This window comes from Ischnura elegans, chromosome 10, assembly GCF_921293095.1.
Source record: "Ischnura elegans chromosome 10, ioIscEleg1.1, whole genome shotgun sequence".
In the NCBI taxonomy this organism is placed as follows: Eukaryota; Metazoa; Arthropoda; class Insecta; order Odonata; family Coenagrionidae; genus Ischnura; species Ischnura elegans.
The window spans coordinates 101977365-101993194 of NC_060255.1; the positions used below are offsets into that span (position 1 = coordinate 101977365).

The window sequence follows — 15830 nt, forward strand, 5'->3', positions numbered from 1 at the left end:
TTTTTAACTTTAACCCTCGAATTCAGCAATTAAATAATTTTGGTGAACAACGCTACTTAATTCCTTACATAACTGTGAAAAACTCTCCAATTCCTAAAAAACCAACTTAATATGCAGCCATAAACATGAAAAAATAAATATAATACCTTCTATTACCTTTTTATATTGATATGAAAGTATTGCTATACAGCCGCTATAAATTAATCATTTAAATTCTATTTTCTCCCCATCATCATTCTTTTTATTACTGGAATACCAAACATTATGCTTTCATGAAAGTATTAGTAGTTGATCTAATTAGCAAACTTTATATTTCTCACCCTACTTTCGGACTCCAAGAAGACTTTAACTTATGCTTGAGCATTTACAGCTTTAATCATAAAATCATTTAGGAAAAGATGTAATAAAGGATTTCAAGAAAAATGCTTCTTTCTACTCACTGTTTCTGGAATACTTTAACTCTCCCAAAATAAATCTGGCTTTAACTAATCCACATCCACCAAGATCGTTTGTCTTCCATAAAACTAAGATGCACACTACAGCAATCCAGGCTGTTTACATCATCATGCCACAACGAGTACAACAATGTCACAAGGATTGAAGGAGGATTTTACTGCGTACCCCAATGAGAACTAACAGAGGAGGATCATCCCCATGACAATGAACACAGAGAGATATAGCTACAGCACACAGGTAACACCTCCACTCAAGAGAGCAGAGGCGTGCACAGACAGACACATCCCGATGGGCAAAGGAGCACTAAAGGAAAACAGGATTAATAAACAATCATCTAGAGGTCTGGAGGGAATGATAGGAGCAAAGAGGCACACATGCAGATCATGAGCATGGATACAACAATAATATATCAGACTAATAACCTTATAATTATTGCTGCAATTACCCAATGATGAGAAATCCATTTCCATCCAACTCCTCCCCCGCCCCACCCCGCCACAACCCTCTCTCCCTCTACCAAACGCCCTCTCTCTCTCGAATGCCCTCCTTCCCTTCCCTCTCTGCCGGCCTCCACACTCACTTCTTGTCACTCACTAACTTCCAAATAATATCCTCCTAAAGCTAGGGCTTAGCTTGATAAGTCCTCCGCCAAGCACCAACTCCCAATATCCACTCTCACCCAAAGTTCTCTCAGGATCGCAACATTCCGCTAATGATTCTTATCATGGGTGACAAGAACATATGATCCCTCAAGCCAGCATCAGTTGAAGCACCTTCGTTTTACACTCACACCATCAGTTGCACAAGGCATTCACTATGTCACTGCATTTACTGTAGGCATCAAAATGATATACCACAGTACTTTGCAAATTTATATCTGGGCTTGTGCCAATGCTAAAATATTGAATAATACATCATGATGGAAGATGAATGCTGTAGACATAGTGGTTTTCCTTAGGTTGAGTTACAAAGTTCATGAAGTTGACAAAATGGCTAATTTTACGGTGCACGGAGTCACGTATTGCACTGGTGTGTCTACATTTCTGATTTTTTCATAAAACAAAAAATAAATCGGAATTAAGAATAAAATTTTCTATAAAATGACATAATATTCATTATTTTAGTGTCGATGTATTATTCTTTATTTTAGTATATAAATTTGCAATGTACAGCGGCATATCATTTTGAAGCTTACAGTAAGCACCATATCATCACTGGATGGAGACAGTTGAGTTTAACTTAACTCAATTTTCAATTTACTTCCAGGGCCAAACTCCATGCACCAGAAATTAAAATGCAAGACACATACATAATACGCATTTCCCTTACTCAGCATTTTAGCATCATTACATTTCATTTGCTGATACACAACGCAATTGTTGGAATTATCGCTTAATTCACTCCGAGTTAATCCACTAAGTGTTGACTCCAGAAAAGACCTCCAATACATCCAGCACTTTATGTTAAAAATTGATTCATCTAAACATAGACACAAAAACAAAAATACTCTCCATTCTAAGCTTAATAGAGCCACATCTTTTGCCCGATAGGTACGATCTACTATTTTTTTAAATGCTCAAGACTTGTAAGTGAAAAATCTCAAATTATCTTTGGTGCATAACTAATCACTCCAGTCAAAGAACACAAATAACACTAATAGTTAACATCTAACATTTTAAGTGCTTTCATGCCTTGAACCTTTCTATGATGATAAGCAATTCTATTTCATTAGAGGAAAAATGTTGAATTTTTAGCCGAACAGCTTCGTTTGGATGGGATGAAAGTTATCAAATTACCTTCCTGCAATATCTAATTTCACAAACCGATCCACGGAAATTACACTTCAATCAACCCCAAATATTTCTTACTCTAAATTAGGCATTATAGGGAAATATCTTTAGGCTCTCCCTATGCACATAATAACTTTTTCAGGTTTGTTACTTTGTACAGTGAAATAGTACTCCAGGTTTACTTTTTACATGAGTTCACACATTCCCTCTCCTACTCTGTCCAACCCCACCCACCTGCAGGGGCTGAATCACTGACAGAATGCCACATTGTGGCCTATGACCATTCACGAAAAAAAGTTGCACCACTACTTTCTTCCTATACCTGGCACCTTATGATTCATCAGAATATGGAACACCTAGATAATGACATAGTTTGTCAAAACCGGGGTCAGTAAATTAAAATTTGAGGGCCATAAAAACGTTTTTCTGTCACAATGTTACCTGTTATGCTGTTCAGAAAATATGACCATCTATTCTTAAGTAAGCTAGTTTTTTTCCTTTGAATGGGTAGCAATGCTAAGAACGTAAGACTGCTCAGCAAATAATCCTCACAACTTTGAAGTGAGACTGGCTTTCCAAGCAGGTTACAACTTCTCCCACGCATTTCCCCCCCCCCCCCCCCCCCATCCCCAAAGTCACATCCTTCCTCCTAGTCACCCAACCACTCACTATCATTCCTACCTCATCGTACCACAATAAAATATTGCCCTCAATACATATCATCTACCTTTTCATTATCCTGCCATAGTTGTATACAAGCCTTATAATAAGGCAGATTTACCAGGTCTGTGAAATATTTCCCTTGGTCTAATACAAATACAGCAGAGGTCAATTACATTTGATTCATAACATCACTGACCTCCCACAGCCCCATCCACCCTACTTGTTTTGAAGCCAATGACAGGCAGACAAACAGTGACATCCAAAATAAGAAGTTACATTGAAGAGACTTACAGGGGGACACCACATACTTTGTTACGCCTTTTTCAATGCCATATTTTTTATTGCATTCAGAATGCTGAACGCTTCTTGGAATTGGTAGTGGTTTCATTGAATGGGCCATAATTCGGCTGTAATTAATTATTTTTCAAGTGAAAGATTTAACATGATCTAAAAATAGTGGCCCCTTGATCATGTAGGTATGATGGTGTGGTCGTTAGCATTATTATCTCCCACCATGGCAACCAGAGATTGAGGCTCCATCACCGAAATTTTATCATCTTCAATTTTATAATTTTTGCCCAATTTCAAATTTATTCCAATTGCAGAAAGCCTGGGCAGGTGGAGAAATAATTTATTGTCGTAATGGCTTTAAGACATTTAAGCAGTCTTTTTAAATGTTTTGTACATGGTCTCCCCTTGTGAGCTACAACAGAGACCTTGGCATTAAATAACGATGGGTGCCAAACATTTGAATTTGGATAGCTTCCTCGCATGCAAGACTACCAAAGGTTTACCTTTAAAAATGGACCTATGCACATATTAAGTAGATATGATGAGTAGGGGGGAGTAAAGAGGATTGAAGATGCTAGAAGCCATGCATGCAGAGTAAAATCTCCCTCTGCTCCACAACATACCTATCCTCTTGGGGTCCTTGAAGTCAGGCTCTGGCTCTGAGTATGGCTTCAGCTCCTCCTCTTCATAGCCCATGTTCATCCACTTGTCTTTCATGATGTTCTGAGGAGAGGCACACAAACAAAACTGAATAGTGAATAATCAATAAACTCAGGCCTTGTACGATACTTGGCACCATGTAGTTGGAAGTTATTAATATTGTTAGGTGTGCAACTACGTTCCCGCCATTTGTCAACAAATGGCTCTACGTAGCAGTGATTGGGGGTCGATTTTCACATTTTCACACACACACACACACACATTAGAAAAGTCATGAACCAAGCTTAGACAGTTGGTAAACGAAGCGCTTAACCACAATTGTCAGTTTGCTTAGGCGACATATCCTTACTGTAGCAAAAAAATGCCCGAGTTAGTGCCAAATAACCGTCATTTGAGGGAAGTCTTGATTTTCTTATTCCATTCAAGTAAAATGGTGGCTGAGGTGCATTGACAACTCCAAAAATTTACAGAGAAGCTGCTTTAGGTGAAACAACGTGCTGTGATTGGTTCTGTGGCTTCAACGATGGTAAATTCAATGCTGATGACTATCCGTATGAAGGGTGGCCAAAAACCTTCAAAGAAGCTAAAATGGAGGCAACACTCGAAAATCTATGCCAAACCCAAGAAGAACTTGGTTCAATATAAGTTATACTCACCAAGCCATTCCAAAGTGATTGCATGTGTTGGGAATAATAAAAAGGCAAGAAACTTGGGTTCCTAATGATTTGAAACCAAGAGATGTGGGGCATCGTTTTTCGTATGTGACCAAATGCTGCAGCAGCAAAATAGGAAGGGTTTTCTTCATTGCATCATGACTAGTGATGAAAAATGGATTTATTACAGAAACTTAAAGAGCCTTCGAGACTGTCTGGTCATACCTCTAGGTTGTTGGCTTAACCGAATATTCACGCAGCAAAGGTTATGCCGTGCATTTGATGTGACTAGCTGGCTGTTACGGTGAACTCTTGTTAATAAAAACAATGTTATTACGAATTTCTCGCTTTTACCAAGTATATCGTAGGTCCCGACAAAAAGGCTAATCCAATCTAAAGTAAAAGACACATTACTAAGAAATTTTTGTTATTAGGAAATTGCAAACCTCAGTTCGAGTCCTGGCGGTTATGGCATGAACTTTATTATGAAGTACCTGCGATATGCAACAGCATTTAGGTGGAAATATACTATGCTATATCTAATTTCTTTTTTGCTATTTTTCTTTAAGAGATCATCTCATAAAAGCATTCCTTGCCAAAATACCTTTTCTGTTCAATCTCCTGTAGTAATAGTCGTGCTGTTGCATTGCTTCACAGTCATGTGCATAATATACATGAATAAATTATGCACAAATACAGTAAGTATTTGTCATACGAACAAGATGCATTCCGAGAGCTAATGCATAAGTTAACAAACCTTTGCTAAGCATCGAAAAGTGAGGTTATCCTGTAGAATGCAATGATGCGTTACAAATTTGGGTCAACTCACCTTCGGACAAACTAACATAGCTGCTCATGCGACGCAGATGGAGCCAAATAAAATACACTTACAGCAGGACGGAAGAACAGGTGAAACCGTGAACAGTCACTGACTTCAAAACGGATTTAATTGACACTTAGCTCAGACTGTGCCCAAAGTGTGCGTTCCAACACTGCATAGCATCAGCCATCTACATGGGCACCAAATTTGAAATTTCAGGCACGCTTGAATATTTCGAATGTTCTTATCTCTGAAAGTCAAATGTGTATCAGAAGAGGTCTTGTCATGCAGCCAATTTACGATTGGTAATGAGTGGCACACCATGATCCCCCAGGAATGATGGTTATTAAATCATGTTGCATGGATACCGACTGAAGTATCTCACAGAAATTTTGAATCAATTTCAATTCTCAATTTAAAGCAATCTGGAGTAAACAAGTGAAAAATACGTTTGTATGTAAAAAAAATTACTGTAAAGTCAACTGCAGGGGACTAGAGTAAAAAGATAGAAGAAAACTTAGGCAACTAATTTTTAGGTGAGTTGCCCATGTAAAATATACAGCAGATACCTTTCTCAGATTGAGAGTTAAGTGAGACACTGCGGTACCCATTTACTGACACACCCATTGTACGATTCCCAAGAAACCCACCCTTGGAGTACTTACTTCTAAAGATGCCCTCTTCGCAGGGTTGAGAACAAGAAACTTCTTGAGCAGGTTCTCGCAGTCTGTGGACATGTAGAACGGAATGCGGTACTTCCCCCTAAGCACCCTCTCGCGCAGTTCCCGAAGCGTCGAGCCATCAAACGGCAATGACCCACTCACTAACGTGTACAGAATAACGCCCAACGACCACACGTCCACCTCGGGCCCGTCATACTTCTTCCCTGCAACATTCAAAATTCACCTCAAATAACCATCCGTGCACAAATGACACTAGAACAACAAACAGTCATTGTGGGATCTTGTCATCACTTACCCTGAAATAATTCTGGCGCGGCATATGGAGGACTTCCACAGAAAGTATCCAATTTGTTACCAGGAGTAAATTCATTACTGAAGCCAAAATCAGCTATTTTTATATTCATTTCACTGTCTAAAAGTAAATTCTCTGCCTGAAAAATTTAAATGAAACACAGTTAATCCGTTCCTATCATACCATACCCATAACGTTGAACATATGATCATCCTCTTCTATGAAGCTGAACACTTACTTTTAAGTCTCGATGGATTATTTTCTTTTGATGGCAATATTGTACAGCAGAAACAATCTGGAGAAAAGAGAAATTTGATGTTAATTCTTGCCCATTGCACACCTTAAAGCAACAATAATGGGATCAAAGCCCGCACATCCATAATAAGTTCTTTACTGGTATGGCTACTGAAATAAATTCGATTTTGGAAATAAAATAGAAGTGCAGGGATATTAATTAATACACCCATAATACCACTTACTTTAGCTAGAAAATAAACGAAGTCTTTTCACTGACTCAAAGCAAGAAATAAAGTCATTGTAACACCTAATTTTGAGCTGTTTTGTTTTGGATGTGACGATTGATGGGAGGAGGACAATAATGAGCAGCAGTGGTGGAGTGGGGGCGATTGTTGTTGGCGGTGCGGGATGGAGTGTAACGGGGAGTGGGATTGTAATAGTCATGGCGTGCGGATGTGTTTTTGCTCCCAATTTTGTTTTTAAAGTGTAATAACCAATATTTGTAAGTGAATTGAAGAGAAAATAAAAAACGTTACACCATATTAAGAGGGAATCGTTTCAATAGATCTCAGCCCACTCAGGACAGGAGGAACACCAAAAAAGTCTTTGACATGGAATAATCCAGTACATGTCAGAGACTAATAACAACAATGCAATCTTGGAGACTGTCCACTAGGGTGTTGCTCATTTTTATTTTTTCTCGGATTTTGATTTCTACCTCTTAACATATGCTATGGGGTGCAGAATGGATATCCTCAAAATTTAAGCTTTAATGTTTCACATATAGAGGTTGCTCAAAGTTGCATAAATGCAATAACATTTAATGTTTAATAATTTCATAATTGATTAATAACATCGATTAACAACATTAATTCATAATTTTTCAGGGGAAACGCGCAATTTTACAGTCCTTCAGGACCCAAATTTGCACCACTTCTACGTCTGCTCAACAGTTTTCCAGGAAAACAGTACTTTTCCGCGAGCTACACGTGCGCATCACGCCCCTCAAGGCGAGCCGTTCGCTCATAGGCCGCATTCATGGTCAACTGATATGTCCTGGATTCCTAATTCGGCCCATCACTACATAAGAATGCAGTTTGGAGTGAGAAGTACTCCACCTTGTCCTATCATAACTCTCTCTCCCTCCAACACCTCATCCTACCATGTCACTCCCCTCCTCAACTTACAATGGCTTGCCTCAACCAGTGGTCACACCATTTGCCTGCGTCTCAAACCCAGAAGATAGAGGAGAGGAAACCTGGTGGTATGCTGCTCTCCCCCAACCCCTGGTTGGATGATGAGACGAATTCCAGAGTTTCCTGTCAACATGGCTGCACTACGGGAAATTGGATTTTGGCTGATCCAGCACATCAAAGTACCCTTCCCCTCCTTTGCTAAATCTGCCCCTGCACTGTGCCTTGTTCCGGCCAGCCTCTCTCGCTCATGGGCCTTCATTGCAGCGACATCGGTCGACTAGAGAGATTGATTCTCAACTCATTTTTGGTGCTGACAGGCAAAACAGCTTTGTACTTAGTTTTTCAAATTATTGCAAAAGTTTGTTTCAAGATTGTTAGTAATCATCATAGATTATTGTAATACTTTTGATGTTGAATATTTCTAGTTTGGAATACATTTCGATTGAACATTATTTGTAATTTTGACACAATTCTCTGACAGCAGATTATTCTTGTTTTGTAGAGTCTTTCCCTCATCCAGTTAGTGACAGACCATCAGAGTTCCCCTTGTCTGGGCTTAAACGTTACGAATCTCCAAGATTTAAATGTGTATCGCCACATTATTAAATTTATTTTTCTCGTAGACCTCGTTCAGGTCAATGCCTAACAAATGCTGTGTAAGGCAAACCTTTAGTAATGATATCAGAGGTTTGAAAATCTGTTGAAATACATACAACTTTTAATACAATAACCAGGGGAGACCACATACCTTGCTCCACCTTTTTCAATGCCGTATTCTGTATGGCATTTGGAATGGCAAACATCTCGGACCTGGTCGTGGCTCCATTGAATAGCCCTTAGTTTGGCTGTAATTAATTAATTTTCATGCACTATTTTCCACATGGCTGATGTAATTCCCAAATAACTCCATCTCCATCACATTGGTCAGTTGGTGTATTGGATAGTGTTGTTGACTCCCACCGCGGGAGCCAGGCTTTGCGGCTCAATGTTGGCAAAATGTTTTATAGTTCACATCTTTAGCAAAATTATTTTCATGCACTTCTAGTGGTTGTTCATTTAAATTGGCCGTTCATTCAGTTAATAAGAGTTCACCCTTGGATCAGAGTATCATGAACCATACTGGTGCCGAGAACCAAAAAAATTTATGAACTGACTCAACCTTACATTCTAGTGCATTCTTAATACCTCAGAGTTCGAAACGACACTGTTTGCAAACCTAAAAGCCATTATGATGAAAAAACATTTCCCCAGTCAATGCCAGCTGCCTTAAAAGTTTAACATCATATGGTCGCCGTATGATGAAAATGAAGACTATAAAACATTTTGCCAACATTGAGCCGCAAAGCCTGGCTCCCGCGGTGGGAGTCAACAACACTATCCAATACACCAACTGACCAATGTGATGGAGATGGAGTTATTTGGGAATTACATCAGCCATGTGGAAAATAGTGCATGAAAATTAATTAATTACAGCAAAACTAAGGGCTATTCAATGGAGCCACGACCAGGTCCGAGATGTTTGCCATTCCAAATGCCATACAGAATACGGCATTGAAAAAGGTGGAGCAAGGTATGTGGTCTCCCCTGGTTATTGTATTAAAAGTTGTATGTATTTCAACAGATTGTCAAACCTCTGATATCATTACTAAAGGTTTGCCTGTCAAAGCATTTGTTTGGCATTGGCCTTAACTAGGTCTACAAGAAAAATATATGTAACAATTACAATGCGATCCATGACCTAGGTATCTATTAAAATAATATTGAAAATACTAAACAAACTTGTATGTACATAATGGCTTGTAATGAGAAATTGAGGAAAAGAACTGAATTGAGCAATTTCTCATAGTCTCCTCAGTTTAAATGTGATGTTGCTAGTTTCTTACTGTTGCATTTTACTTCTCCTTATCTATTGTTGTTGATGTTGATACAACTTCCATAAAGTAAAGACATTTCTCCCTTAACAAATGATTTCATAATTTGTCTTTTCTTCTCCCATCCTCACCACCCCAATAATTACAGCATGTTCACAGCAATCTGAGCATCGAAATAACAAGAGCAAGATGGTCATTAAGCGAACACTCGAGCCAAACAGTACTTTGAATCAGTATTTGAAGTTTTCGTGGAGTGTGATATAGATACATAGCTGTCGCCTTTGTAGCTTCCATGCTGTGCCTTTCTCCAGTCACACACCCAGCTGAGAGACCAGCTGGTAACAGTAAAAGATCAACCAATGACACCTAGAGTCATCCAGATAGCCAGCCATTGTGGCCAAGCGTACATAGGATCGATACAATTGCGAGGAGGATCTTAGAACGCAGGTGAAATTTTAGGCTGTGTCAAGACATGAAATTTGCCATAGCAAAACACAGCATCCCTTGGAATTTCAACCATCTTTTGGAATGAGGCTAAGATCCTGAGTCACGGTGAAACATTTTGGGAAAGGTTGACTTGAAGGCTATCAATATCCAGCTATGGATGAGAACACCAAATTGTGATCCAGGACACTTCCTCAGAAGTTCGTGGAAGCCAGTGATAAAGAGGATCCATGACAAAAGGCAGGAATCAGTCAACCAATCACAAGACCCCAGAGACATATCTCACTGTAAAAATGCCAAACTTCCACGACACAACATCCAGCCATTCGCAAGGTGGATGACTAGACCATCAATGGTAATGATGGAGATCCTGACCCCCCCAGCTGACTTGACAGCCATTTATCAATATATTGAGGCCATACATATATTCCAAAACGGCCTACATCCATTCAGTGTGGGTTTGTGGTAAAGCAATTACACTCTGCAACTAAGGAGCAACTCCAACTCACACATTCCTTATGAATAGATCTTTACGTATGTGTTCACTATGACCACAAGTGACATCCATACATGGAAAGCCCCAGAGACAATAATTGTCCATGCTCTCCAAATTGGGGTCATTTTGGAGAGCATGGTTTCAATAGGCATAAGCATCCATGACACACAAAATGAACTAGCATGGAGAGCACATAACATTGTACTTACTTGTCTAAATTTTGCCCTTGCTTCCTTTTCCTTCATCCTACCATGAAGAACTAGGTAGTCGAACACTTCCCCACCGCTGGCATACTCCATCACTAGGTATAATGTCTTCTCTGTCTCTATCACTTGAAAAAGTTTCACTGCAAAAAGATATAAGCACAAGATAAATGTACAGACCATGGATGTGTGAAAGAAAAGAAATACCAATTACTAGAATTTCAGGCTTGAGTAGGGTGTTGCCATGTGAGCTTCCTACAGTTAGTAGTCACTTGAAGAGCAGAGAAGTCTCACAGAGCACAGCTGCCATCTACACATTACATGGGCAAAAGTAACAAGAGTACATTGAATGATATAGCATCATGCCATAAGAATATACAAACTTATATGTTACATCATTTGAAATAAGTTTGTAGCACTATGAAAAACTACTATTTCTAAATTGATTTGAAACTGACCTGGAACAGTTTAAATAGGAATAAAAATACCATCAAGATATAATACATGTAAATCTACGTACTACCATGCATGCCACCTAAATGGCCATGTGGTAGGAGTCATTAGGACACTTGGGTCATTTTGAGCACTTGCCTTTTACAGATAAAAGGCAAGTGCTCAAAAAAAAAAAATTATGACTATCACTAAATTAAGTCCTTCATGGTTCAGGGGAAAAGCAAATTCCCATATCTATCCGCTAAATATCTCTCTTAATTTATCGCTTCCGTCAGACCTGGAAATATAGTGGGGCTCCAGGATGATGTTCTCCGTATCACTCTTAACCCTTAACCAGCAGTGACGTACAATTCTTGTTACACTACCAACGACGTGCGGTCTGGGAGATCGCAATAAATCAAAATTCATAATATGTTGCAGTGCCACTTTTATTGTTTTGTTTAATTTTTCTTTAAATGCTTAACTATTCTCAAACTTAGATTAAAATTTTTACATTCCCAATACGAACCAATTTGTCAGTAAAAATTGTTATTTAAAGCAGGATCAAAAAACTGATGCCAAAAACACTTGAGTTATAATTATCATATTTATGTATCAATATTTCGCCAGATTTAAAAATAAGGCCTTAAATGTTAAAGTTGGAGGGCTAAGTAGTAAATAGCAATGAAATTAATTCCGCTTATTCCTTTTCTTGATGTATTCTGCAGGCGATAAAACTTAAATTTTTCACAAAAACACACAGGATTTTTGCATTGGAAAAATAAGAAAGAGGTTTTCCGTGTTATTGTACGGCGGGAAAAGTCTACATATTGACTACATTTAAAACCTTCCAACTTCTTCACCCTCTCCCAATGGTAGATGGAGAATTTGCACAATAATTTATCCCACCTGTCTCAGGAGTCTTACATTTGAAATTCTCCTTCCCATATGGAGTCTAACGAAATCTCCACCATTGATTTAATGCCATTAAATCGTGTCATATCTCTCTTATCTTTCTCAGACTGCTGAAGCACTAAAGAGTTGACAAAGGAAATATCTCGCGGCTGAGCTTAAAGCCACAGAGTGCATCCACCGGGTTGCGGATGGTGGATCAACCTTTAGATATAGAGGTTAGCTGCAAGATACGCGAGTTCTCTCATCGTAAAAGCAGTCGTGGACAAAAAGTGGCGATGTTCTGAGGGGGTATTGGGCTACCCTTGGGTAAGGTAGACCATTTAAATGATACCAAAACCAGTGAAGATACCGTGACTTGGTGACTGGGGGCCGCCAACAATTATGCCTCTCATTACCCAAGGGAGAGGGCAGCAGCTCTTCTTCATATGTGCGAAGGTGGAGACCATACTGGTCGGTGCAGCGACACATATTTCACTACGGGCATGGTAACATTTACTTTAACGGCTGTAGTACTGCAATGTGGAAGGCAACGGGAAACCACCACATTATCATCCCGAGGAGTCACAGCTACTCCACTCAATTTATATAATGACATGATGGAATTCTCTCGGGTAAAATATTCTGGAGGTAAACTAGTCCCCCATTCGGATCTCCGGGCAGGGACTACTCAAGAGGGTACAACGCTCAAAGGTGATAGAATGTTACGGATAGGAACATAGAACGTTAGATCACTTCGTACTTGCGGTAGGCTAGAGAACTTGAAGGTGAAGATGTAAAGAATGAACCTCGACGTATTAGGCATCAGCGAAATGAAGTGGCCCCAAGAAGGTGACTTTTGGAGTGGAAGCTACAGAATGATAAACACTGGATCGCTAAATGGTAATGCTGGAGTAGGCATAATGCTTAAAAAGAGCACCAGGATGTGTGTTAAAAGTTACCTGCAGTTTAATGAAAGGATAGTAATGGTGAAGATGGATACTAAACCCATAGCTACTGTAGTGGTGCAGGTTTACATGCCAACATCAGATTATGAAGATGAATAAGTAGAAGATCTCTACCAAGATATAGCGGAAGTTATCAAGCAGGTAAGAGGGGAAGAAAATCTTATTATTTTAGGTGACTGGAACGCCGTCGTCGGCGAAGGTCAAGACGGAATAATAATAGGGAAATATGGGTTGGGTAACCAAAATGAAAGAGGAGAAAGACTACTTGAATTCTGCACTCAGCGCAGGCTAGTGGTTGCCAATACTTTATTCAAAAACCCCCTGCAAAGTAGATACACGTGGAAGATGCCAGGAGACCTTAGAAGATTCCAAATCGACTACATTCTAGTAAAACAAAGATTCAGGAACCAGGTGAAGGACTGCAAAAGTTATCCAGGGGCAGATATCGATAGTGACCATAACGTAGTTATGATGAAATGCCACCTTAAATTTAAAAAATTTAAGAAAGCCGTGAAAAATACATGGCAGGTTGAAAAATTGAAGGAGGTTCAGCATCAACTGGCTTTTAAAGAAGCTGTAGAAAAGAGAATAGGGGAGGATACAACCAATAAACCAGTGGAGGAGAGTTGGAAAACCATTAGAAGTGGTCTGCAGGCAGCAGCTGAGGAAGTTCTTGGTAAAAGAAGAGTCATTAAGAAAAAAGCATGGATCACGCAGGAAGTACTAGATCTCATTGAAGAAAGATGAAAATACGAGGCTGCAATAACAGAGGAAGGGCAGAATTGTTACAAGCGAATGAGGAACGAAATATGTTGTTAAGTGCGGAAGGCTAGAGAAACGTGGATGAAAACTATTTGTGAAGAAGTACAAAACAATCTTAAACATGGAAAACTAGATGCCACCTATAGGAAAGTGAGATACCACTTCAAAGGAAAGGAGCTTAAGATGTAATACCCTTAGAGACAAAAACGGAGATCTAATGATTGAAAACAAAGACAATGGGAAGAGATGGAAGGAATAATTGGAAGATTTGTACAAAGGAAGCAGCCTAAGAACGAATGCTATCGAAAACAAGAGGGAAGTAACAAGGGAGCCCCAATTTTAAGATCAGAATTTGATGCGGCTGTAAGTGACCTTAGGATAAATGAAGCGTCTGGCATTGATGATATTCCTGCAGAGCTAATTAAAAATGCAGGAGAGAAGACGTTGAACCACTTGTACAAAATCATCAGTGAAATGTATTCGACAGGTGAGATACCAAAGGACTTAGAGAGGAACATTATAATCCCTATTCCTAAGAAGAAAAGAGCAGAGAACTGCAAAGATTTTAGGACCATGAGCCTAACCACACATGCATCGAAGATACTGACAAGGATCATCTATAGAAGAATAGAACGAAAAGCAGAAGAGTTCTTGGATGAGGACCAATTTGGATTCAGAAAAAACAAAGGCACAAGGGAAGAAATATTGGCCCTTAGACTGCTCATAGGGAAGAGAATGGAAAAGAACAAGCCAACGTTCGTTGCATTCGTGGACTTAGAGAAGGCTTTTGGCATCGTGGATTGGAGCACAATGCTAGGAATCTTAAAAAAAAAATGGGGTTCTTTACAATGACAGAAGAATCATCCACAGTTTATACAAAAACCAAGTAGCGGTCATAAAATCAGGGCCCAGCTGTGAAGAGGCAAGATTTAGGAAAGGAGTGAGACAAGGCTGTGCATTGTGACCCGTAATTTTCAACGTTTACATTGAGAAAGCCATTAATGAAATCAAAGAAAAGGCATTGGGAGTGAATATCCATGGAGAAAAAAATAGCATGCTAAGATTTGCCGATGACATAGCCGTTTTAGCAGAAACAGAGAAGGATTTGAAAAATATTCTGGTCAATATGGGTAGGGTAATGGGTAAATATCAACTGAAAATAAGCACGAAGAAAACCAAGATATTAGTATGCAGTAGAAGAGAAGAAGTTAAGATTAACACTAAAATAGGGAAGCAAAAACTGATAGAGGTGAATGAATTCAGTTATTTGGGAAGCAAGATAACTAGTGACGGGAGAAGCAAGAAAGAAATCATCAGCAGAATAGCCCAGGCGAAGAGAGCATTCCACCAAAAGAGAGACCTACTTACAGCGGGAAACTTAAATATGGAAGTAAAGAAACAATTTATAAGAACCTACATCTGGAGTATGCTCCTATGCGGAAGTGAGGCATGGACAATGACCGAAGCAGAGAAAGCAAGGATAGAGGCCTTCGAAATGTGGTGCTACAGAAGAATGATGAAGATCAAATGGATCGACCGAGTTAGTAACTAAGAAGTCCTAAGAAGAGTAGGAGAGAGGAGAAGCCTCATGGAAACCTTAACAAGAAGACGGGACAACCTTATAGGCCACATCTTGAGACATGGTGGCCTGATGAAGACAATCGTCGAGTGACAAGTGGAAGGCAAGAACGGAAAAGGAAGACCACGAATAAAATATATGGAACAAGTAAAGAAGGATGTGAAAGAGAAGAAATACGTAGGTGTGAAAAGATTAGCTAATAGGAGAACTGAGTGAAGAGCTGTGTCAAACCAATCCTAGGATTGTTGACCAGTGATGATGAAAGGGAATATTTAATATTCTGAAAAATACTGCCATTGGAAACCTCCCAAATGCGTATCTACAGTACATTTTGTCTAAAGAATCTACGCCACCTTTAGTTACGTTGTAAAATGCAATTACCACTGGTTTCCCTGACTATATATCGTCACCTACCCTGAAGTGCATTATTGAAACTAAGCAAA

The 15830-nt window shown here is 39.3% G+C and overlaps 1 protein-coding gene across 12 annotated transcripts in view; it reads right to left on the bottom strand.

Annotated features, from left to right (window-relative positions):
* Nucleotides 1-15830, bottom strand: part of LOC124167314 (MAP/microtubule affinity-regulating kinase 3-like) — a 227673-nt gene that overhangs the window by 84908 nt on the left and 126935 nt on the right. For all 12 annotated transcript variants that reach the window (XM_046545284.1, XM_046545288.1, XM_046545285.1 and 9 more), the window contains 5 exons: nt 10762-10898; nt 6547-6603; nt 6312-6447; nt 5999-6219; nt 3824-3923 (listed from right to left, as the gene is read on the bottom strand). In XM_046545284.1, coding sequence (XP_046401240.1) covers nt 3824-3923; nt 5999-6219; nt 6312-6447; nt 6547-6603; nt 10762-10898 — 651 coding nt within the window. The remainder of the gene's footprint in view (nt 1-3823; nt 3924-5998; nt 6220-6311; nt 6448-6546; nt 6604-10761; nt 10899-15830) is intronic.